At 39.9% G+C, this 24282-nt stretch overlaps 3 protein-coding genes across 6 annotated transcripts in view; 2 read left to right on the top strand and 1 right to left on the bottom strand.

Moving 5' to 3' along the window:
• Nucleotides 1–24282, top strand: part of megf10 (multiple EGF-like-domains 10) — a 75932-nt gene that overhangs the window by 29778 nt on the left and 21872 nt on the right. For both annotated transcript variants that reach the window (XM_084046021.1, XM_084046020.1), the window contains exons 8-12: nucleotides 3862–3982; nucleotides 5469–5632; nucleotides 6509–6611; nucleotides 22763–22909; nucleotides 23903–24037. In XM_084046021.1, the coding sequence (XP_083902147.1) occupies nucleotides 3862–3982; nucleotides 5469–5632; nucleotides 6509–6611; nucleotides 22763–22909; nucleotides 23903–24037 (670 nt within the window). The remainder of the gene's footprint in view (nucleotides 1–3861; nucleotides 3983–5468; nucleotides 5633–6508; nucleotides 6612–22762; nucleotides 22910–23902; nucleotides 24038–24282) is intronic.
• LOC311037283 (transforming protein RhoA-like) lies at nucleotides 1053–1622 on the top strand (the record flags this gene model as incomplete). Its single annotated transcript, XM_084046405.1, has 1 exon — nucleotides 1053–1622. The coding sequence occupies one exon, from the start codon at nucleotides 1053–1055 to the stop codon at nucleotides 1620–1622; it is 570 nt and encodes a 189-aa protein (XP_083902531.1).
• LOC311036994 (uncharacterized protein) lies at nucleotides 9429–15310 on the bottom strand. 3 transcript variants are annotated; one of them, XM_084046023.1, is made up of 10 exons: nucleotides 15221–15310; nucleotides 13262–13320; nucleotides 12921–13065; nucleotides 12593–12703; nucleotides 12102–12189; nucleotides 11639–11755; nucleotides 10858–11000; nucleotides 10292–10446; nucleotides 9898–9990; nucleotides 9429–9486 (listed from the first exon to the last, which is right to left on the bottom strand). In XM_084046023.1, the coding sequence occupies exons 4-7, from the start codon at nucleotides 12596–12598 to the stop codon at nucleotides 10858–10860; spliced, it is 354 nt and encodes a 117-aa protein (XP_083902149.1). In that variant the 5' UTR covers nucleotides 12599–12703; nucleotides 12921–13065; nucleotides 13262–13320; nucleotides 15221–15310; the 3' UTR covers nucleotides 9429–9486; nucleotides 9898–9990; nucleotides 10292–10446. The 3 variants fall into 3 exon arrangements, with proteins under 3 accessions (XP_083902149.1, XP_083902150.1, XP_083902151.1); XM_084046024.1 differs by having other exon boundaries at nucleotides 10878–11000; XM_084046025.1 differs by lacking the exon at nucleotides 10858–11000.

Raw genomic sequence — 24282 nt, 5'->3', positions numbered from 1 at the left:
TTATATTTTATGAGTTACTAGAGGTTCAGGTCGATCTAGAGTTCACACCGCCGATCCGACTGATATGCCCAAATATGGAGATCTCCATATCTGTCAGTCTTTGTCCCTTTTATGCCCATATATGGAGATCCTTGATGTCATCAGTATATGACTATGCTGATATGCCCATATATGGACATTTCTGTCTGTGTCAGTCTTTGTCCCCTTTTATGCCCATATATGGAGATCTCTGTATCTGTCGGTCCTTGTCCCTTTTATGCCCATATATGGAGATCCCTGTATCTGTCGTTCCTTGTCCCTGTTATGCCCATATATGGAGATCCTTGATATCATCACTATATACCCATATATGGGCATGCTCCCTTTTGTGCCCATATATGAAGCTGACTGATTTGTTTGTGCCTGATGCCATGATGACTCATTGAGGCGTTGTCCAGAACCGCTGATCTGACCATTAGGCCCATATATAGGCATATATGGAGATCCGGTTGTCCAGAGCCCCAGATCCGACCATAGGTCATGCACTTATATGAGACCACCTGACGTCAAACTCTACGCACGTGCCCAACGTCAAGTCCAGAAACGCCACTCTGACCTATATATGCCCATATATGGGCATGGTCACGCACTGATGACATCAGGGATCTTCATATATGGGAATAAAAGGATAAGGACTGACAGATACAGACATATCCATATATGGGCACAAAAGGGACCGATGGGTACAACTAGTACTAGTACTCAGACATATTTGGTCAGATCGGCTGAAGACATTTCACTGTCCATATTTGTTGATTTTTGGTTGCTATCGTTACCTGATACTGTTGATCAGAGTACTGGTAGGAATTTCTGATGTCACGGATCCACATTCAGTATTTGGGCAGGACTTACATGAAACTCCATTTTTGGGTGAGACTGACATCATAGTGACATAGCTATGATGCGAGCGTCAGCAGCAGAGCTTAATACGGGACAACGCAGCGGTGTGGCAGTATCGTGAGAGACATTGAGTGATCACCACCTCAATGGAGACCAGCGAAATGTCAGCGACTATGGCAGAAATGAAGAAAAAGATTCTAATAGTGGGAGATGGAGCCTGTGGGAAGACCTGTCTATACAAGGACCACTTTCCAGAGGTCTATAGGCCTACATTTTTCGAGCTCGAAGTCGCTAACATCGAAGTGGAGGGCAAACCGGTTCAACTAGCGTTTTGGGATACAGGCGGTCAAGAGGACTATGACCAACTGCGTCCTCTTTGTTACTCACATGCTGACGCCATTCTCATGTGCTTCTCCATTATTGACCCGGACAGTCTTGAGAACATCCCGGAGCGGTGGGCCCCAGAAATGAGGATCTACTGCCCTGACGCTCCCGTTGTTTTGGTGGGAAATAAAATGGACCTGCGCAATGATGAGCACACCCGTAGGAGGTTGGCCAAATTTAAGCAAGAACCTGTGAAACCAGAGGAGGGCCGTGAGATGGCAAACAGGATTGGTGCCTTTGCGTACATGGAGTGCTCTGCAAGAACAAAGGATGGTGTGAGGGAAGTTTTTGAGATGGCCACCAGGGCTGCTCGGCAGAGGAAGAAAAGAAAGAAGAGATGTAAATGTCTTCTAATGTAAATGGAAGCACATGGGGACTACTTAATGCATGGATCAAAGGGAAAAAATAAAGATTATAGGTCAAATTCCCCAAGACACCCACACAGAGGTTTATACTACAGGTGCAGAACTTTACTTTTTTGTCTTAAGCCTAATAAACACGTTACTAAAATGCGGCCCTCACACCTACGTTGCACCGCCGATCCGACTGATATGCCCAAATATGGAGATCTCTGTCTCTGTTTGTCTTTGTCCCTTTTATGCCCATATATGGAGATCCCTGATGTCATCAAATTTTATACTCCTTCTGTATATGGGCATGCCCCCTTTTGTGCCCATGTATGGATTTATTTGCGCCTGATGCCATGATGACACATTGAGGTTAGACAGCACACTCCATATTTGGGCATAGCGGCATTGGGAACTCCTTATATGGTTATGGCTTAGTCAGGGCGACATGAGCATGATGTCAGAGGTCCACCCGCCGGCCCACAATTTTTATATAGGATTTTTATATAGGATAGAAAATATTTTTGAGCGGTGTAGCCGCTCCTATAAGTGGGGTTGCGACCCATGACCCATCCGTCGTGGAAATTTGTCTTTCGCTGTACTGTGATTGGCTGATGAGTATTCAGACCACTCTGTGATTGGCTAGCAAGACGCATGATGAAATTCATAACCTATAAATATCACCACGCACTTAAAAAAAAAACAATATTTGAGTGAGCTTCCATCACTGTGATGACCTTAAATAACACCGCTCACTTCACACTGGGTGTGATTTTTTTATATTTGAACATAAAATCTATCACATCAAAACCTTCCTTGTCAACACGTACTATGCGATCTGAGGTCAATGATGTGCTATGCTGCAGCACTGTAGTACTGCCTGCTGATATCTAAAGAATGTTTCCATTGAAATACTTGTGCACATCAAGGCCAAAATGTCTTATGAGCTTCAGACACGCATTATGTGCATTATGATTCCAATGCACGAATGCAAGCTGAAGAGACTGGAAAACTCATGAATGGAAATTCGGTGTTTTTGTGTAATTAAATAACTGTAAGAATCTGAAAGATAAAAGTCCTTGGATAGTGTGTGCACTACATTGTTGGCAAACATATTGTGCAAACATATTGTGAAATATCCCTTTAAGTACAAGGGACTTTTTCTTCACTTGAGTATGTCTATTATTCAGTGATTTACACCAATGGTGCACAAACCTTTTTCATGTCAAGGACCCCCAAAATGATATGTATTTGGCCGCGGACCCACCCATCTGAAAGATATTTTGTGCCAGGGACCCCCAGAAGCAAAGATATGAGTTAAAAATAAATCGCTTTTAAAAATAATATTAAAAGATTTGCAAACATTTTCAATATTTTTTTAAAATAGCAGATCTACAAGTTCATAGTGCGGCACGAAGTGACACGCTACAGTATGAGCTTGTAGATCTGCTATTTTTGAACAGCCAAAGTATAAAATATTGTTAAAGTGGCTAAAATAATTGTGACGCTATGTTAACAAATTTGCCCTTGTAAAGGCCCCCCCCAAGGACCCCTGGGGGGGGGCCGGAACCCACTTTGAGAACTGCTTTACACTTCTATTCCATTACATCTCAGAGGCAAATATCGTACTTTTTACTCCACTACAATTATTTGAAAACGTCGGTTACAAGTATCTTTGTAGATTTAGATTATCATTACAAAACATACATTAACCCATTGAGACCTGAAGCTGATTCTACATGTCTCCTGAATCTCAACAGTATTCTGAAAAACGTATGTTTCTATATCAGTGGTGCTCAATCTTTTTCATGTCAAGGACCCCCAAAATTATATGTATTTGGCCGCCGACCCCATAAAAATATCTTGTTCCAGGGACCCCCAGAAGCGAAGATTTGAGTTATAAATGTTTGCTTTTGAAAATATACATAAAGATTTACACACATTTTCACGATTTTTCAAAAATAGCAGATCTCGAGTGCCGCGCTACGAGCTTGTATATCTGCTATTTTTGAATAGCCAAAAGTGTAAAATAATGCTTTTTAGCTCAAATCTAAAAATGGGTTAATATGCCCCATTGTATATTTGCCCGGTCGAAAATATCAGATCTACAAGCTCAATGGTCCCCAGTTCAAATACTATTTTCGGGGGTCGCGGCTACTGAAAAGTTTGGGAACCCTTGCCCGTACTGCCATCTTTTCCCAACAACTACTGAACAGATGCTGTGTTGTTGTTGTTGTTGTTGTTGTTGCAGGGCTCCAACTGTTCCGTTGCATGTCCAGTAGGAACACATGGGATCAGATGCTCCTCCAGGTGTAACTGTAAGAACGATGCCACCTGTTCACCTGTGGACGGGTCCTGTGGCTGTAAAGCAGGTGAGATGAATACAGTTGTACTGTAATATGTATATCGTTGCTCTCGGGCGGACGGACACCTCTTATCTCCATATTTCAACCCATTCATCCCGGAACGCTTCCACAAATGTCTTCTCAATCCTAACTGTTTTCTGGAAAAAAAACGTATGTTGCTATAGCTGTGGTGCTCAAACTTTTTCTTGTCAAGGACCCCCAAAATTACATGTATCTGGTCCCGGACCCTCACCTCAAAATATTTTGTTCCAGGGACCCCCCAGAAGTAAAAATTTGAGTTAAAAATATTCCCTTTAAAAAAATATTATATTCAAAGTTTTGCACACATTTTCAAGATTTTTCAAAAATAGCAGATCTACAAGCTCATAGCGCGGCACTTGGTGCCGCGCTATGAGCTTGTATTTCTGCTATTTTTTTAATAGCCAAAGTACTGTATAAAATAACGGTTAAAGTGATCATACTACAGCGTCACACAAAAGCATCAAAAGTAGCACATCTACACGCTCGTAGCGTGTAGATGTGCTACTTTTGATGTTTTTTTGTAGATGTGCTACAGTACTTTTGCTGTTTTTGAGTGTAAATTGAACGGTTTTGGAAATAGCAGATATACAAGCTGCGAGCTTGTGCATCAGCTATTTTTTGAACATTTTGGAAAAGAAAATATGAATGAAAGCAAAGGAACCCACAGTTCTGCTTGTAGTGAGGCAGACTGTGGGGGAAAAATACTCAGGCACTCCGTCTTCAGGTGAAAAAAAATATACAGATTTATTTTACAGATAAGGCAACAGCTGACCGACGCGTTTCGACACTTCAACAGGGTCATATTTAGAAAATATGGATAATTTTTAATTTTTTAACTCATTGAGTACCATTGACGTGTTTCATGTTTTTTACCGCAATGGCGCAACGTGCCAATGACGTGTTTCATGTGTTTTTGAAAAAAAAAGAAAAACGTTCAGAACCCAAGATAACATAATTTAAAGATTTGCTGCTCCATTCACTTCTTGCCTAACTTAATACTGAAAAAGGCTGTATCTCGGCTCCTGAGCACTTTTTTTTTACTATGTATTTTTCAATGTTATCATGTTATTTTCAAAAGGCACACAATTAATGTCAACGAGGTCCAATGACCTCGTTGACATTTGTGAAACCACACAGCGCAACCCTCAGTGATTAGCACCCACCAGGGGATCGATTATACTGGAGATAAATATTCTGTGACTACCTGAAAAAGGTATAAGAAAATTGAAAACATTTCTGGCACAGTTCGCAATTATTTTTTCATTTCATTGGCACTGAATGAGTTAACACAGTGTGTGTGTGTGTGTGTGTGTGTGTGTGTGTGTGTGTGTGTGTGTGTGTGTGTGTGTGTGTGTGTGTGTGTGTGTGTGTGTGTGTGTGTGTGTGTGTGTGTGTGCGTGCGTGCGTGCGTGCGTGCGTGCGTGCGTGCGTGCGTGCGTGCGTGCGTGCGTGCGTGCACGTGCGTGTGTAGGGTGGCATGGCGTGGACTGCTCCATCAACTGCCCCAGTGGTACGTGGGGTCTGGGCTGCGACCGGACCTGCCTGTGTCTGAACGGAGGGGCCTGCAACGCCCTGAACGGACGCTGCACCTGCTCCTCCGGATGGAGGGGAGAGAGATGTGAGCAACCCTGCCAAGTAAGACCCAACACTCATCCGTCACATCGTCTAACAGGATGATAGATCTTCGAGTGAAATGTGAAAGCCACTTGGCGGCCATATTGTTAAGCGCTAACGCCTGAGTTGTACCCAGTGGTGGGAAAAGTACTCAAATGTTAAGTAAAAGTATCAATACTGCAATGTAGAAGTACTCTGTTACAAGTAAGAGTCCTGAATTCAAAATTGACTTGAGTGAAAGTACAAAAGTATTGGTATCAAAATGTACTTAAAAGCATCAAAGGTAAAAGTACTGAAATGTTTGAAAATAGCAGATCTACAAGCTCACAACGCGTCGCGATGCGACGCGTTGTGAGCTTGTAGATCGGCTATTTTCAAATAGCCTAGGTATAAAATAGGGCTTAAGTGGTTAATGTATGGTTTATAATTTATATCTGCAAAAGTAACTAGTAACTAAAGTTTTCAAATAATTGTAGTGGAGTAACAGTCCAATATTTGCCTCTGAGATGTACATGTAGTGGAGTAGAAGTGAAAGTATAGACAATTGGTAAAGTAAAAATACCTCAAAATTGTTCTGAAGTACAGTACTTGAGTACATGTACTTAGTTACTTTACACCACTGGTTGTACCCAATACAAAAAAAAACAAAGAAAGACATGCCATCTCCGGTTTACTTCCTCTGACGTAGTCAGAGTTGGTTGGCCGCCTTTTTAGGAGACCGGAAGCAGGTTGGAGTCTATTATTTCCAATGGAAGAGTGAACGTGAACACAGCTTCCTAACGATCCTTTAGCCCCATGTTCACTGAACTAAATGTTGGACCTGATCGTCACAAGCCACACATTCACGCAGAGCGATGTGACTGTAGGTGTTACAGTGTAAAATGTTTCCCCATACAGGATGGTACCTACGGCATGGGCTGTACAGAGCGATGCGACTGTAGCCACGCAGATGGATGCCATCCCTCCACTGGATACTGCCGATGCCTGGCAGGATGGACCGGTGAGTCGACATTAATTGCAAATATTTTGAGGTGGTCCCTGCTGTTCACACTGGAACACTTTTCACTCTTATTTACAATTAAGCATCAATATAAGAATACAAGAAGAGTGGGCGCTAAGGAAGAGTGGCCATCTTGATTTTAAAATGTGCCATTTTGTCCAAAATGGCACAGTTGTAAATAAATTGTGTAAAGCGAAAACGAGCGATTTTACTGTACCTTTGAAAAAAGATGGAATAATCTCGGTGACTGCATGCCATCCTCACGGAGATCGTGGGGAAGGATAGACTGCGGAACAGTCTGTGAAATCAATAAATGATTGGATATACAGGTGTTGTAGCAATTTGTAGCAATTACATTGTACAAATCTTAGACCTTAGTTGTCAAATGTTCAATCATGTTCTAATCATGTATACTTTACATTACTTTAGACTGTTTTCAACCTCACAATGCGTTGCGTCCGCGCCACGTTGTGAGCTTGCAGATCGGCTATTTTCGGTGTGCAACGCCGTCATACGACTAAGTACACATTTGGCTTTAGGTGTGCTCACTGCTCACCTTTTTTTTGGAAGAAATGATTAAGGAGTTGTTTTCCCTCAGACTGTTTTCGTTCTCTTTCCTTCTAAAAAACTGGTTTCCTTTCTTGGGGAAAGACCGAACGTGACTATTTAGCCTATACAGCATCAGCTGCTCTCAGCTGCGCTTAGAGGTCTCGTTTACTTTGACGACCCTCGCTACGCTACGTCAGCTGGCTTTTCTACAACGCGTCGCTTTGAAAAGCCTGCTTTCCATTGACTGTTCAGTGTTCATATCCTTTTGTAAGGGGTGAGAGCACCCAGATAGCAAAATATGGGTGAATCAATGTTGAAAAATAGGCGGCCATAACGGTTGAATCAACGTTCGATCTCAACGTTGAAACTGTACTGAAATCGCAACCCTAATCTTTGTTGATTCAACGTTTGTGTTTCAACCACTAACTAACACTATATCAACGTTGATTCAACCATCATCCAAATGGTATTCTGCACGCTGATTTTATGTTGAATCAACGTTATGAATCAATATTGATTCAACCATCATCTAAATGGTATTCTGCATGCTGATTTTAGTTGATTTTATGTTGAATCAACGTTATGAATCAATATTGATTCAACCATCATCTAAATGGTAATCTGCATGCACATTTTAGTTGATTTAATGTTGAATCAACATTAGGAATAAACATTGATTCAACCATCATCTAAATGGTAATCTGCATGCACATTTTAGTTGATTTTATGTTGAATCAACATCAGGAATCGAACACTGATTTAATTTATAAATTGATTATACTGAATCATGTTAGGAATCAATATTGATCCTGATCATCCAACAACCTAATGGTAATCTGCATGTACATTTTAAATTATGTGTATGCTGATATACTGTAAGGCTACATCTTGTTCAAAATTACCTTACATTTCCCAAAATGTGAAAATATAAAAATAAAGACAGACAATATGATTTGAATCTTCACATTTATTGAACCAAGGCATTTAGACCTGCTTTGAACTGCTTTAAGCATTGTTTTTATGATTTAACAGATGAAATATATAACATATAGAAGATTGTAGATCTGCTATTTATGAAAGAAATCGTGAAAATGTCTGCAAGCATTTGGATATTTTGTAAGTGAATATATGCCACATGAGCACTTTACACCTATATAAAAATGCTATTTGAAAATAATTGATCTGCAAGTTTAAATTACAAACCAAACCACCATTATTTACAAGCGATTCCACAAAAACAATACCCAACATGGCTTATAATGACCAAACGTGTACTAACTTTGCAGACTGAACCAACGGTCTGACAAAACACACTGACAAGTGCTCTAGTAATACAAATGGCGTAATTAATAAAGCCTAACGGGCCATCCACACCAAGCACTATATGTACACATTTTTAATTTATTTTATAGAATTTAGAGTAGCCAATGATTGTGAACCTCTTTTCGTCCACAAAGTCATTATGCTAATTAATTCCTCACACATTTCTGTGTTGCTACTGCAATTGTAGCCTAGTAGCCCCTCCATCCTTCTCCTCCTGTTCAACACAACTAAAGACGAACAGTATCTGTGTTGATGATGACAATATGAGTGATTTGCTGGAACTCTGGAAGACATGAGCAACTGCCCACTGAAATGATCATGTCTGCACTGTATTTAAACTAAATAATTCTACAACGATAGGATTGACAAAAGTGATATGCTTAGTGTGGACAGCCCCATTACAGTTTGAAAGAGTACATTATTTCACACATGAACAAGTGAACACTTGTCAATTTCAAAAAAGTGCCTTACTTTTACTTAATGGTATTACATTCAAAGTCTTAATAATTTGCAGCTCTAAAGTACTTAAAATGAATAAAAGTGGCTTCATTTAGAACTCCTATCACTTTACAACATTTTGTCATGCATGAGAAAAATAAAATGCATGCATTTTAGTCTACTGTCACAAAGGAGGGCTGAGGACAACCTGCCTACCAGTTATCCACTATACAATCTTTCTAAAATGACAGGAGGTTTTTAAGACTTTGCAGTTTGGGGGGTAGTTTTTTCCTTTCCCAAGCCAAGCATCACTCTTTGAATAAAGTTCAATATGTTCTTCATATCATTAGGGTACTTCAAATTGAGTGCATACGTCAGGCTAGACAGCAGGCACGGTGCTTGAGGGAGGTTATGGAAATTATCCATCACAATACCTCCTTCAAGGATGATGGCTGTTGACACTGGCTGAAGGTCGACACCATCTGAGGGAGGTGAATCTTCACTGCTCAGTCAGCAATCCGACCGATACCTCTGACCAGGCGTCTTCACTTTCGCTGTCACAATCCTGTACAGAACCAAACAAAAACAACATTACAACAGGGAAATGTAGACACTTCACACACATCTGCATTGAGAAGTTTTATCAACATTGGTTGGCCTACTGTTTTTGACAGTATATTACTCATGGTAAACAGCACAGTAAAATATGTATCTGAAAACATTTTAGGCTAGAAATAAGCAACTTGGTAACAAACATTCTGCATAGTGGCCATCTCTCTCTCCCTTGAGCAACGTGTGAGTGCAGGCTACAAACACTTACACTGCACACCATGTGAGTGAGATTCCACCGTGCTATAGCCTGAAGGGATTGAACCTTCTGATTGGTTTGCAAGGCCGTTTCAGACTGAAACTTCAAAATAAAATTAACGAAAATGTAATTTCACTGGACCTTTAAGGTGTAACTATGAGAACTTACCAAGACAGTGGTGTAGAAACTGCTGTGGTCATCTCCAAGCAGAAGAAGGAGGCCTCGGAGAACAAGCCTACCCAGCGCGGTCACGTCGGGTTTCTACAAGTGGATAATGAACAAATAAAGTTCAAGATCTGACCATCACAAGTTACAGTACAGTTACAGCATGAAACACCACAATATATGTTTGATGAACAGTTGCAGAGAACAGTTGCTGATTGGAGATGTGATTTAAAAATAGTACAATCCACAGCATTTAGTTATCAACAACGATCAATAGTTAGCAATACTTTAACACTCTGTAATACAGCCGGGAAGCATAAGTACTATTTGGGGTAATAGGTTGTACATAAACTTAGTCATGATAATTACAAATATAAGAAGCATGTTGTAGACTTACCCATCAATTTGCTGCACAATTCCGGATAATTTATCTCTAATGGCACCTTTCTTGGACTTTAAGATAGTGACCAATTGTGGTGTATAGCGATCCAGAGCATCAAAGAAGTCTGTCTCTAGGTGTGTGGTGGCGATCCTGTTAAACTCAGCATAAGCCTACAACACAGCAAACCACAGAACAAAATACAGTGACTAAATACATTTGAAAAAGTGTGTAAATTAGGAAAACATTTGGTTAATTGTCATACAAATAATTATGATCAACAATGTAACCGTTTTGGCATTAAACATTGGACGAATTACATTTCGGTTCCGACTTTTAGGCTTTGTAAACAAAAAAGAAATGACTGACAATGACCGGGGCCAATAATACCATTATGTACTATGGCCAGAACAGGCCAGGCATTTAAAAATGTTGAAAAATAGTGAGAGTAGCCGACCTACATGTTCACAACACATCACTTTGCGAGATGTTGCGAGCTTGTAGATCTGCTATTTTCACTATTCTTCAATAGATAAATGTATACAGATGAACGCTTTTTCTCATAACTGTGATCAGACAATTACCTATATTAAAATTGGCTTACAGGAGATCCCCCATGCCACGCTCATGTCACCATGAGTCAGCCATAACAGGGCAGGGGTCTTCAACAGGGGGTCTGGGACTCCTAGGGGGTCTTCAGAGTTGCTACAGGGGGTCGGCCAAATCTCTGTGATAAGATCATTGTTTCTTTATACAAACCACTTGAACAATAGCATCCCTATTCTACGGACAAATTTAGCCGAAAATGGCCGATCTACAAGCTCACAACGCCTCGCAGCGCGAGGCGTTGCGAGCTTGTAGATCGGCTATTTTCGGCAAAGAGGGGAAAAAGAGCAGACCAAGTACAGAGTGAAAGTTTACTAAGTATTGACGGTTTAAGTCGTTAAATGTCTGACAATACACATTAACATGAATCCAACATCTATGAAAAGCTTTAATCTGCAACACAATTTTATGTAATATATAGTGGGGGTCCCTTCTTCATCTCTTTCTCAGTTAGGGGGTCCTTGGCCTGAAAAGGTTGAAGACCCCTGATATAAGGAGTTCCAAATGCAGCTACGCCCAATTATGGAGTGTCTAACCTCAATGTGTCATCATGGAATCAGCAAACAAATTAGTCAGCTCCATATATACACCTCTTGTGTAATGGTCTCCATCACCTTACATCCTGGGTTCCAAACTGCATACAGCACCAGACATTCCTCTAAAGCATATTTTCATATGTCGCCCTGATAGTTCAATTGGACAGTTAATTCCCAACTAAACTTATGTTGCTCTGTTATTCGTGGGTAAAAAGGTGCTAACCTGTTCCCGGATGTCCTTGTAGACAGATGAAGATGGGCACAGTGCGTGTTGGCAGGAAGGTAGCTGAGGGGATTCTGGTCAGGGCCCAGGCTGACTCAAACTGCATGTGTTGTGCACCTATACAAACACAGAGGAGTGATTTTACACCAATGTCACATGGTCAGAATACAAGTTTTATCTGAACACCAAGTGCTCAGTCACAGGCTGACCCGGTCAGAGAATGCTTTTCATGTCAGCTGATAGAAAACCACCCAGATATCATTATGTGAAACCCCAAAGTTGTGCCGAGGGTAACCGCCTTGGGGTCTAAGCGCTCTGCCCTTCAGAATCTCTATGACCAGAGGACAGTGAAGAAAGCAGGAAAGAATCCAAGAGACCCAACTCATAACCTCAGCACCTGCTAAGAAACATAGTTACAGTTCATTATTGTTTATTTAACCATTATGTTAAATGAAACCCCCACCTGAAGTGTGCAGTTCTTCCTCTTGAGGAATCCCACAAATCAAATTCTCCACACCAGGTGGAGAGATTAGGAGATCGAAGGATTGGGTCTACACAGAAGAGAACATAACATTATATAAACAATTGTAAAATGAGAAAATTAAAATAAAATCACTTATGAGTCTACTTATAAGAGTGTATGCAAGCAGTAGGGTATTGTAGATAAGCTCTTTGATAAACACACCATTGTGTGACAACAGTTTGAGAAAAAAGGAGTGGACCAAGTAGAACCCTGTGGACTCCTGTCTACAAAGTATATATTGTAGGGTCTAGGTGGTTAAACATAAACTTGTAGTGCATTGCAGAGTATCAGTCAAATAGAGTATCATTCAAATAGGCAAAACTGCAATAGCAAAATAATGTATTACCATGCCAGGATTGTCTACAAGCCTAGGGAACTATACGCCAATATTTACGGTAGGCCTTTAGTTCCATTGCTGCGAATCCACTTGCCTCCATGTAGAGATGTTTGATTCATGTAGTCCTCAACCTGGGACACTGGACACCTATTGACCTTCATCCATTCAACCATTTCAATAAGTTTTTCAGGAGGCACATCAGATTCTGTTGAATGATAAGTACAGATTCATTATAGCTGATTTCAAGTATTTGAGGTTCTGGCCTACTTGGAGTGTGTGAAAAGTCGCCAATCGGTCCAGCGGTGCCTGAGACTAGTTTTTAGAAGATGATGGACAGAAGAGTCATGGGACCGCAAATATAATCCCTTGCATCTGTCCAATCTAGCCTGGTGGGGATAATTAACATTGGTTATTAGTATTACCTGGTGTACTAGGGACGGTCTGTTCCTCTGGTTCTTGGTGGTGTGGTCGTTTCAGCCTTCTCATGCGCTTCCTGGTGTTCCTCAATCGCTCCTCCAGGAAGTCTGTAGCAGGTTTTTTTCCCCGGCCAGGTGTGTACCAAGCTGCCTGTAAAAGAGACAATTAGGTTCAGCTTAAATTTGCCTGGCGTAAACCATGAAGATGGTTACATGGGATTTTAAGGAGCAATCCAAAAATGTGCGTGTGACTGTGCACTAGGAAAAACTTTGAGCACATTTCTTTTAGGTGTGTGTGTGTGTGTATGGAGTGTTCTCCTTTTTGTGTTGATTGATTGATGACTTACATAGCCACTGCCAACTGTAGTACCATCCAAATTAAGGCAAGGGCTTTCTTGGTGACGGCCTGTTAAATAGATGGTAGAAGTTTGTCAAAGAACGATGAAATGAGACAGTAATCATTGTTACAAATATATGACGATTCAAATCCCTGAATTGAACACTGAATGGTTATGCGCTTTTTAAGTGCATTCGATTCTGTGTCATTTTTAGATTTGACCTAAAAAGCATTATTTTACACTTTGGCTACTCAAAAACAGCAGATATACAAGCTCATAGCGTGGCACCGAGTGCTGCGCTACGAGCTTGTAGATCTGTTATTTTAGAAAAATCTTGAAAATGTGTGCAAATCTTTGAATTTTTAACGAACATTTGTAACTCAAATCTTTGTTTCTGGGGGTCCCTAGAACAAAATATTTTGAGATGAGGGTCTGTGGCCAAATACATACATTTTGGGGTCCTTGACATGAACAAGTTTGAGAACCACTGACATAATAACACAAGTTAAAAACAAATAAATTTAGAAGACATTTTGTAGAATCGGCCTCAGGTCTTAATGGGTTAATTGAAGGTGTGTGATAACCAGTTCTTCTGATGAACTTGGCAAAGTGTTTCACAATGCATACTGATTAATGAACTCATGTTATACAAATGAAATCAGTGGTTCTCAAACATGTTCATGTCAAGGACCCCCTAATTAGTATGTACTTGGCTAAGGACTCAAGATTTACAAAAGTGTTTCAAAAATATTCCACAAATGTTGTTTATACTGTTTTTTAATAGCTGATCTACACCCTCACAACGCATCACCATGCACTGTGAGCTTGTGGATCTGCCATTTTCAAATAGGCAATTTATAGGGTTTAAGTGGTTAAACTGAGTTTCATGCTATATAATCTCATTTAGCTGGGAACCACATGGAAACCCCCCAATGACCCCTGAGGGTCCCTGGAGCCCACTGAGATGATAAACATTACCTGCTTTTGTTAGCTACTGTCTGCAAAACAAAACTTAAGTTAAAAAACGGATTACCAAATTTGTCTGCACACTAAAATCCTCAATGTTAATTTATTCTCCTTAAGGATACATTGGTACCATTTGTACTCTCTGTCTCTTAATTAAATTATTTTACTTTTTACTGTAGGTTAAAAACAAGATTCATATATAAAATAATAATTACAGTCAAAACAAATGTGGCCTCACCAAAGGGATATGTGGCCAACATTAGCTCTCTTTTAAGAGCTAATGTTACAACTAACAAGTTGAATCATATTTTAACGTTTTAGGATGCCTGGTCGCATTGTAACATCATACATTTATATTAAATGGTGCAAACACATTGCTTTCTATGTAAACGCGGTTGATAAACCGTTAGTCCTGAAACATGATCATATCATGACGTTTTCTACATTTACAACCCATACATAAACGTTCAGATTTCAAATATAAAGCACTTAGCCCAGGGCCAAGGATGTTACAATTTGAATCGGGAGGGTCTAAGTATCCGTACCTCCTGTATTGTTCAATAAAAGTAATTTTAATCCGATCGGTGGCCATTTTCTCCGAGTTTTCTGTATGCTTTAAACTACGCGACCGTCGGTTGGGAGGTGTATTACATTATACACATGCATTACAACTATGAGAAAATGGCCACCGATCGGATTAAAATATCTTTTATTCAACAATACGGAAGATGCGGGTACTTAGACACACCCGATTAAAATTGTAACATTCGTGGCCGTGGGGTAAGCACTTTATAGTTGAAGTATGAATATTTATGTTGATGTACGGGTTGAAAGTGCAAAAAACAGGTTGAAATTCCGGCTATGAGGCTCGTGAAAGGACGAGCGTCGTGTGAACCATGGCTAAAACTCGGTCGTGCACGGTTACATGAACGTGTTAGTTCATGTAACCGTGTACGACCGTGTTTGGATAACATTTTAATTCCATAAACTAATTAAACTTACCTGTTATCTAGTACAGTAAACACGAAAGCACCCCGGTTTGAAAAAGAAATCTCTCAGCCAACAGCCGTTTCCTCTGCCTTCCGGTGTGATTTCAAAACTAACAAGCTCCGCCTTCAGTGTTGCCATATCCGCTTATTATAAGCGACTTTGGGCTTCTTTTTCTGTGAAGTTTTTTGGGCTTGCTTCCTTAATGTCGTTTAAACCAGTGGTGGTTCTCAAACATTTTCATGTCAAGGACCCCCAGATTAATATGTAGGCTATTATCCAATCAACGGACCCCCATCTGAACACATGTTATGCCAGGGGGGACCCCCAATACAAGATTCGTATTAAAATGTTTCAAAAATATTCCTAATTTTTCACATTTTCTTCCAGATAAGAGTTTTGTTTTAAAATAGCAGATCTACAAGCTCACAGCGCGTCGCATCGCAACCCGTTGTGAGCTTGTAGATTGGCTATTTTCAATTAGTCATAGTTGCTTCTTTTGGGCTAATTTCCATAGACCTGGTTGCTTATTTCTATCGCAAAATCTGGCAACACTGTCCGCCTTGTGCATGAAGGATGTCTGCGGTTCTCAACCTGTGGGTCGAGACCCTGACAATTTAAGTAATAATTTTAATACCTTAGAAAATAAATGAAAACAAATCAAAGAAAAAGACTGTAATACAAGTAATCAACAAACTATACTATAAACTGGTCAAACATTGGCCAAATTGTCAAATAATATAAGAAAGAGAGAAAAAAAGAAAATAGCCGATCTGCAATAAGAAGTTATAGATTTTTGAAATAGTTCAAAGTTTAGCTTTTCTCACATTTTTCTAAAATATTTTGTTTTAATTAAAAAACATGTTTTCAGACTCAGAAGAGGACGCTGAATTGAATGGGCTAGGTTTTGATTTTGTATGACCCTTAAAAAGTGGCTTAAACAAGCGTTAAAGTTTCATAAACTTGAAGCTTTTTTCACAAACATATTATTATTATCATTATTTTATTTTGACCCTTCAACCCTCTTATTTAGATGATTTAGAGTTGAATGGTAGGTTAAACAATAGTCTAGAATTGTTTAATAAGAAGTTAAAGATTTTTGAAATAGTTCAAAGTCTAGCTTTTCTCACATTTTTTTAAAATATTTTATTTTTAAATTAAAAAAAACATTTTCAGACTTAGAAAAGGACGCTGAATCGAATGGGATAGGTCTCGATTTTCTATGACCTTGGGAAATACAAAAGCTCACCAAAAAGATTGGACGTTGACTTTTGAATAAAAAACAGATTTTGTTGAGCACAAAATCTGGAACTAATCGCTCCAGATATTTTTTAAAAATCTAAAACTTCTCTCCATCCATATTGAGAGTAAGCCAGATTTTTTGGCACCAGCCTTGATTTTTTTAGACACTGATAAAGCTCAAAGTTCAGCGAAAAGACTGCAAAGGTCAACCCTCGTTACATTTTTAGAAATTGTATTTTTCTTCGATACTCTGGCTTTAGACTAATGTGATGACGCTGATTCCAAATATGTAAGTTATATTTTTCTCGGAAAACAGGAAGTGCCTCAAAAGGCCACTTCCTGGTTGGTTTTAGGGTGTTCCAGGCCCGTGATAACCCCGATATATTTTTTTTCCAAATCTACATGTAAAATAATGCTAAAATTTGAAATCATTAAACCCTCATATCAAATCATGATTTAATTATCCCTTAATTGGCTATGGTTACGGCTTCGCTATCTCGCTCAATATCTCGAATACGATAAGGACTTAGGATCCACTTTTTGGATATGTTGTAGAGCTGGCTGAGACGCACGTGTGGATGTCTTGTTTGTCCCGGTACGGCACATTTTTTTTGTCTGACTTTGTCCTTTGGTATGGTCTTAAGGTTTAAGACTCTATGTGCCTTCCGATAGTGTAGGAGGTCAACTTAGGAGTGTCGTACCGGGACAAACAAGACATCCACGTGTGCGTCTTGGCAAGCTGTACAACATATCCGAAAGGCGGATTCGAAAAACGTATCGTATCGAGATATATTGCTTTATTGCGCATATAATAACTTGACATTGGACCCTAGCCAATTAAGGAGAACGGTAAGGCCGTGTGTTAGGGGAGTTATATGTTCGTGTTCGGGGCGACGCGCTGACCCAGAATTTGGTGTCCAATTTAGTTTTTACTCCTTTCAAACAGTTTTTCACTATTGTCTCGGCCCCTAGGGTGCGCCGAAACAATCGGACAATGGATTATCGATCAGCTCTTCAGTCATTTTGGGGCATAAACAAGAAGATGAAGGATACAATTAATAATGATGATAATAACTGATAATGATGATGATGTTCAAGTTTCTGTAATGATTTTTTTCCCATGATGCATTGCAAAATACAGTTAAACATTGTAAAATGACAGAACAGTAAATTACTGTACATTTTTACTGTAGAAATTACAGAAATTTGTTACAGTGTATACTTTGCACAGTATTGTACCATATTACAATTAATACAGATCCCTATAATGATCCCCCTCATTATATGAATATAGGTCAAATATAGTGATAAAATATAGGTTACGTACCTTGTGTTTTCATGTGAGAAGTGACAAAAAGAAGGTATCAGAATGATTCACAAGTGGGAAAATGAATAAAGCAACCTCTGGGTTAAAAATAACCCAGGCAGGCAATTGAAGCCCTAATAACCCCTTTGACCCATCAGTTTACAGTACCCAAATAACCCATAATTATGACCCAGCCAAATCAACGCAGCAATGTGTTTATAGAAATAACCCAGCATTTTTAAGAGTGTACTAAACACAGTGCAATTAAATGTTACTGATTCTGGGCAAGTAAACAAAGATGTCTTTACTTAATAACAATAAGTAAATTGTATTTTTTAGTACACGTTACTTGATTAAACCTAGTATTGTAACAAATGAGTAAAGCTAACTTATATTTATTTAAGTATAGATAGCTATTGGATTTTACAGTGTAGATTCAACATTGAATCAATGTTGGTATTTCAATAATTAAATGGGAGGAGGGGGGAGGGGGAGGAGGGGGTTGCCCCCCCTCCCCCCAACAAGAAAAAAAGAAAAGAAAACGGCAAACTGCATGGATAAAACGTTGAATCAATTTTGTCATTTCAATCATTAAATGGGGGGAGGGGGGGTGTGAGGAGGGGTGTGCCTCCCCCCCTCCCCCCATCAAGAAAAAAGAAAAGAAAAAGGCAAACAGCATAGATTCAATGCTGACTCAATGTTGGCATTTCAATCATTGAATTTGCACCATAGATTCAACGCTGATTCAATGTTGGCATTTCAATCATTGAATTTGCACCATAGATAAAACGCTGATTCAATGTTGGCATTTCAATCATTGAATTTGCACCATAGATTAAACGCTGATTCAATGTTGGCATTTCAATCATTGAATTTGCACCATAGATAAAACGCTGATTCAATGTTGGCATCACAATCATTGAATTTGCACCATAGATTAAACGCTGATTCAATGTTGGCATTTCAATCATTGAATTTTGCACTGCAATACAACAGTGATTCAATGTTGAAAAACCATCAGTCTTCAATCGTAACCAAAAATCAACCCTAACCACTATAATTCAACGTTGAATAACCATATTTTGCTATCTGGGCAGCCACAGAGAGCCTCATTTATTGACGTTTTAGCTTCAAAAGTTCAGTCTCTCGATTTCATTCAGCTAATCTTAATTTAGTTATGACACTAATTAGACAGTAAAAATAAAAATAAAATTCCAAACTATCTCAACATCTCTAGACTAGAGCACTGTTTCCCAAACAGTGGGTCGCGGACCAATTGCTCCCTACATTTATATATATATATATATATATATATATATATATATATATATATTGTTTCTAAAAGAAATCTAAACTTTTCATGAATTAAAAACAATTCCAGCATTTTCCAAAAGTATTGCATAAATACATTGAAAAAATCAAATGATTTCCATAAATAAATACATAAGACGTAGTGAAAATAGTAGATCTACAAGCTCACAACGTGGCATGAAGCGACACGTTGTGAGCTTGTAGATCTGCTATTTTCACTAGTTTGGGTCCGGGGCAAACGTCTAATTTCTCTTTTAGGTCTTTCTTGAGCTGAAAAGTTTTGGAACCACTGCTCTAGAGCATTAATTAAAGCATATCATCTTTGACACAAGCATGGCGCTCAGTGGCCACGAGCGGTACTTCCTCTGTCCTCCCCAATCATTTGTAGATGTTCTCTGTCGAAACACACGCAAGAAATGAAAATCAACTCCATTGGGAGAAATAGAAAGCAGTGCTGGTATTTATTTTGCCTTTGAGGCTCCTCAGAAGGCACTTCCTCTCATGCTGGTACAAATCCAGACCCCTTCAGTAGGAGGTGGCAGACCCTAGCTCCAACCATGGGCAAAACATTAACCCTTAAGCAGTGGTGGAAAGTAACCAAGTACATTTACTCAAATACAATACGTAAGTACATACTAGTAGTATGATCAAAAGAAGTTGCACACATTCAAAACCCTTTTGAAGGCAGGTGCTGGACCCAAAACAAACACGAGCAATAAAAAAGGTACACACACTGTATAGCTCCCCCAAGTGACGTATTTAGGCTTAGAACAAGTGAGCAACGTTTGAGCCAAAGCTCTTGGCTCAAAACATTACTCACTTGTTGGATAGTCTAAATAAAAGTCACTACAGTGTGCGTACATTTCTAGTACAATTCCCAACCTGATGATATTGCAAGTGGGCCTCCATGTAATAGGCTCTATGCACAGCAGCCATATTATCACTTCCTTAGTGGTTAGTGGTTTCCACGACCCCCATAACTCTGAGAGTGTACATTTGTACACTCTCGGAGTTACACACCCATAAGGGGCCATTTGGAAGCCCATGAGGGACCCCAACTTTAGACCCACTGGTGTAGCAGAGTGTTTCCAGTGAGCCAACATGCACAATATCAGCAACCCTGACTCTGTTTGACCAGAATGGAACAGAGCCTTCATTAGTATCATTGGTAACACCTGTGAATGTCTTCATAATATGGCTGCTGTGAGTAGAGCCTATTGGCAAAACACTACGATGTTGTTGATAAGATAGCGTGGTAAGATAGCATGGTACTTGTTCTTCAAAACCTTGACAATTGTGTTTTCATTGTGATACCAATACATACAAGTACTTAATGTATTCTACTTTAGTTCCATTGATTCAAGCTGGAACACAGTTGATTGATTGATCATTAAAACAATCATGCATTGGGCCACCAATGTATTCAAAGTGTTAAAACGGCTCAGAGCTGCTTTAACCCATTAAAACCGCGAATGCATCCTTTTAGATTTGAGCTAAAAAGCATTATTTTATACTTAGTCTATACTTTGGCTATTAAAAAAAGCAGATATACAAGCTTGTAGATCTGCTATTTTTGAAGAAAATAAATGGTGCAAATCTTTGAATATATATATATTTTTAAAGCAAATCTTTTTAACTAAATTCTATGCTTCTGGGGGTCCTTGGAACATATTTTGAGATGGAGGTCCATGGCCCAATACATATCATTTTGGGGGTCCTTGACATGAAAAGGTTTGAGGACCACTGATATAGCAACCTATAGTAAACTATGCCTAACCTAACTTTATTCCTAAACGTGACCTCAGTAAAACGGTGCCTAAACATAACCTTATTCCTAAACTTAGCCTCAGTAAAGCTATGCCCAACTTTAAACTTATTTCTAACCTTATCCTCAGTAAAGCAAAAAAGAATACAAGAACTGCTGGTCTGTGGATAAAAATGGGGGCGAGCGTGTTTTGCAGGGCGAGTCTTCCGGTTACCGCTTTGACACATCCAGTACGTGTAGCTACAGTTGTTGTAAACAATTAGTACGTTGGATGACGCGCACGTCTGCCGCTTTCAGTGCGTAATGGGCCTTTAGAGTCCAAATTGCAGATAGTTTTCTAAACGTTTTACGACTTCAGAGGTTTATAAGGCACGCGCTCTTAAAACCTGGATTGTCTTTATGTCCAACTGATTACATAGGACAAGCTACTCATTAGACACCTCGGTTTTGTTTACGGTTTACCAAACGTAACCAAATGGACCCTTACAGGTCCATTTGGTTCTGTTTGTACACTCTCAAGACTTACAGACCTGTAAGGGTCCATTTGGAACCCCGTCAAGGAACTCTGAAGGTTCCTGGCTGAACCTCACTCTGAGAACCACAGATATAAATGCTTGTTTGCCAATTAATGGCAACCATGGTTGGCTAAACCAGTCATTCTCAACCTTTTTTTAATATTATTTCAAGGATCCCCAGTTTGATATACGATTTGTTATATCTGGGACGTGAATCTACACTGTAAAACCCCCCAAGTTCTATTACAATTACAATTTAAGCACCCAGAGCGACTTTCAATAAGAAAGTAATTACATACATGGAATGCAAAAATTAGGATCCCAGGTAAGCCTAGCATCTGTTTAAATGGCATGCTATCTAAATCACATTCTTGACATCGTGGTCAAGAAAACAAACCTAAGTAACAAAAACATAAGAACGAGTGGTTCTCATGCCTGAGGGGACGTCTATGGCTGAGGTAAACGTGTGTGTGTGTGTGTGTGTGTGTGTGTGTGTGTGTGTGTGTGTGTCTGTGTGCAGCGTACACGCTGCACAGACACACAGCACAGCCTATGCCTAAGCAGCATACTGATGCCTAATTTTTCAGGATCTGGACGGCGTACGCGGCTGCTTGCTGTCACCTAGCAACGTGACCGCGCACATGCGCGCACACGTGCGTGCCTGCACACACACACCCACACAGTTACCTCAAAGAGGCCTTTGTCCCGAGGCAATTAGCTGCGTACACTGTTACATATGCTGGACAGAATGCCAACAAGGGACGGAAGGAAAGGAGGTTCACACGGGGTCAGAGCAGATAGAGAGAGAGAGAGAGACGGAGGAACGGAGAGAGAGAGAGAAGAAAAGAGAGAAAAGAAGAGAGGTGGAGTGGGAAGAACCCATAAGACCAAAGACGCGGGGGGAAGTGAAGTGGTTTCAGGAAACCGACCAAGAGGGACATGCCACGGTGCTCGGGTGGTGCAGTGGTAAAGTACCTGTTCACCACTGCGGACTTTGGGTGGTTTGGATCCACCGCGGTGCGTCCGGCTTTCTCGAGCGTCTATTTTATAGGCCTATAGGCTCTATGCACAGCAGCCATATTGGAAAGAAATTAGGCCTCTTCCTGACTTCCTTCACAGGTGTTACCAATGATGCTAATTAAGGCTCTGTTCCATTCTGGTCAAACAGAGCTTAGGGTGCTGATATTGTGCATGTTGGCTCACTGGAAACACTCTGGTACACCACTAACAACAGTGGGTCTCAAAGAGTCCTTAAGGGGGTTCCAATGGCCTCTTATGGGTCTGTAACTCTGAGAGTGTACAAATGGAGCCAAATGGACCCGTAAGGATCTCGGCCGCTCTCGCCCGACGTATCATACAGTAGATCTGACATTTCTGCTATTTTTGAATATGTGTGTGTGTGTTCGTTCCCCATGCAGGTATTCACTGTGACAGCGTATGCATGGAGGGCCGCTGGGGGCCTAACTGCTCTCTGCAGTGTAACTGTAAGAACGGAGCCTCCTGCTCCCCGGATGAAGGCATCTGTGAATGCTCTCCTGGTTACAGAGGAGCCAACTGTCAGAGGAGTAAGTCCCAGTCACAATGCAGTACAGCAGTCACAATGCAATGCAATGCAATTGCAATACAACAGTCACAATGCAATACAACAGTCACAATGCAATACAACAGTCACAATGCAATACAATGCAATACAACAGTCACAATGCAATACAACAGTCACAATGTCATACAACACCAGTGGTGGAAAAAGTACTCAGATATTTTACTTAAGTAAAAGTAGCAATACCACATTATAAAAAATACTCTGTTACAAGTAAAAGGCCTGTGTTCAAAATGTTACTTGAGTAAAAGTACAAAAGTATTGGCATCAAAAAGTACCAAATGTAAAAGTACTAAAATATTTGACAATAGCAGATCTACAAGCTCACAACACGTCGCGATGCGACGTGTTGTGAGCTTGTAGTTCGGCTATTTTCAAATAGCCTATGTATGAAATAGGGCTAATGTATGTTTTATAATATAATATTTTATAACTGCAAAGTAACTAGTAACTTAAGTTTTCAAATAATTGTAGTGTAGTAAAAGTACAATATTGCCTCTGAGATGTAGTGGAGTAGAAGTAAAAGTATTGAAAATTGGAAATACTCCTGTAAAGAATACCATGTACATGTTACTTTACACCACTGTACAACACTCAGAGGAGTAAGACACAAACAATACAGTGCAATCCTTCTGTTTCATCACAGTAGCATCTCACCGTTCGGCGTTCCCATCAATGTTAAGAATCCAACTCAATTCAATTGCATTTTATTACAGTGCTGAATCAAAACAAGTTGTCTCAAGGCACCTTACATAGAGACCAGATTACAACACTAGTTCAGAGTTTTGATTTGAAAGAATACTATTTTTTTTGTGTAGTTTTGATTTGAAAGAATACTTTTTCTTTTGGGGTAGTTTTGATATGAAAGAATACATGTTTTGTGAAGTTTTGAATTGAAAGAATGCAAGCATGTGTTGTGTTGTTGGCACAGACATAACACATGTTATATGTTGTGTAGTCTGCTCTCCAGGTTACTTCGGCCACCACTGCAGCCAGGCGTGTCCCCAGTGTGTCCACAGCAACGGCCCATGTCACCACGTCACCGGACAGTGTGACTGCTTACCAGGCTTCAAGGGGGCTCTGTGCAACGAAGGTGTGTAAACTGTCACTAGAACGTTTAAAAGTAAACTGTTTTTTAAATTGGTGCTTGTCTCATCGTTTTAGTTCTTCTAATTCAGTGGTTCTCAAACTTTTCAGGCATGTGAAAAGCTCACAATGCGTCGCATCGCATTGTGAGCTTGTAGATCGGCCTCTTCCTACACAGGTGTTACCAATGATGCTAATTAAGGCTCTGTTCCATTCTGGTCAAACAGAGTCATTGTGCTGATATTGTGCATG

This window comes from Gymnoscopelus microlampas (genome assembly GCF_963454915.1).
Source record: "Gymnoscopelus microlampas genome assembly, chromosome: 21".
Lineage (NCBI taxonomy): Eukaryota > Metazoa > Chordata > Actinopteri > Myctophiformes > Myctophidae > Gymnoscopelus > Gymnoscopelus microlampas.
The sequence above is the reverse complement of the archived record's forward strand: the minus strand, read 5'-3'. Positions and strand labels throughout refer to the sequence as shown.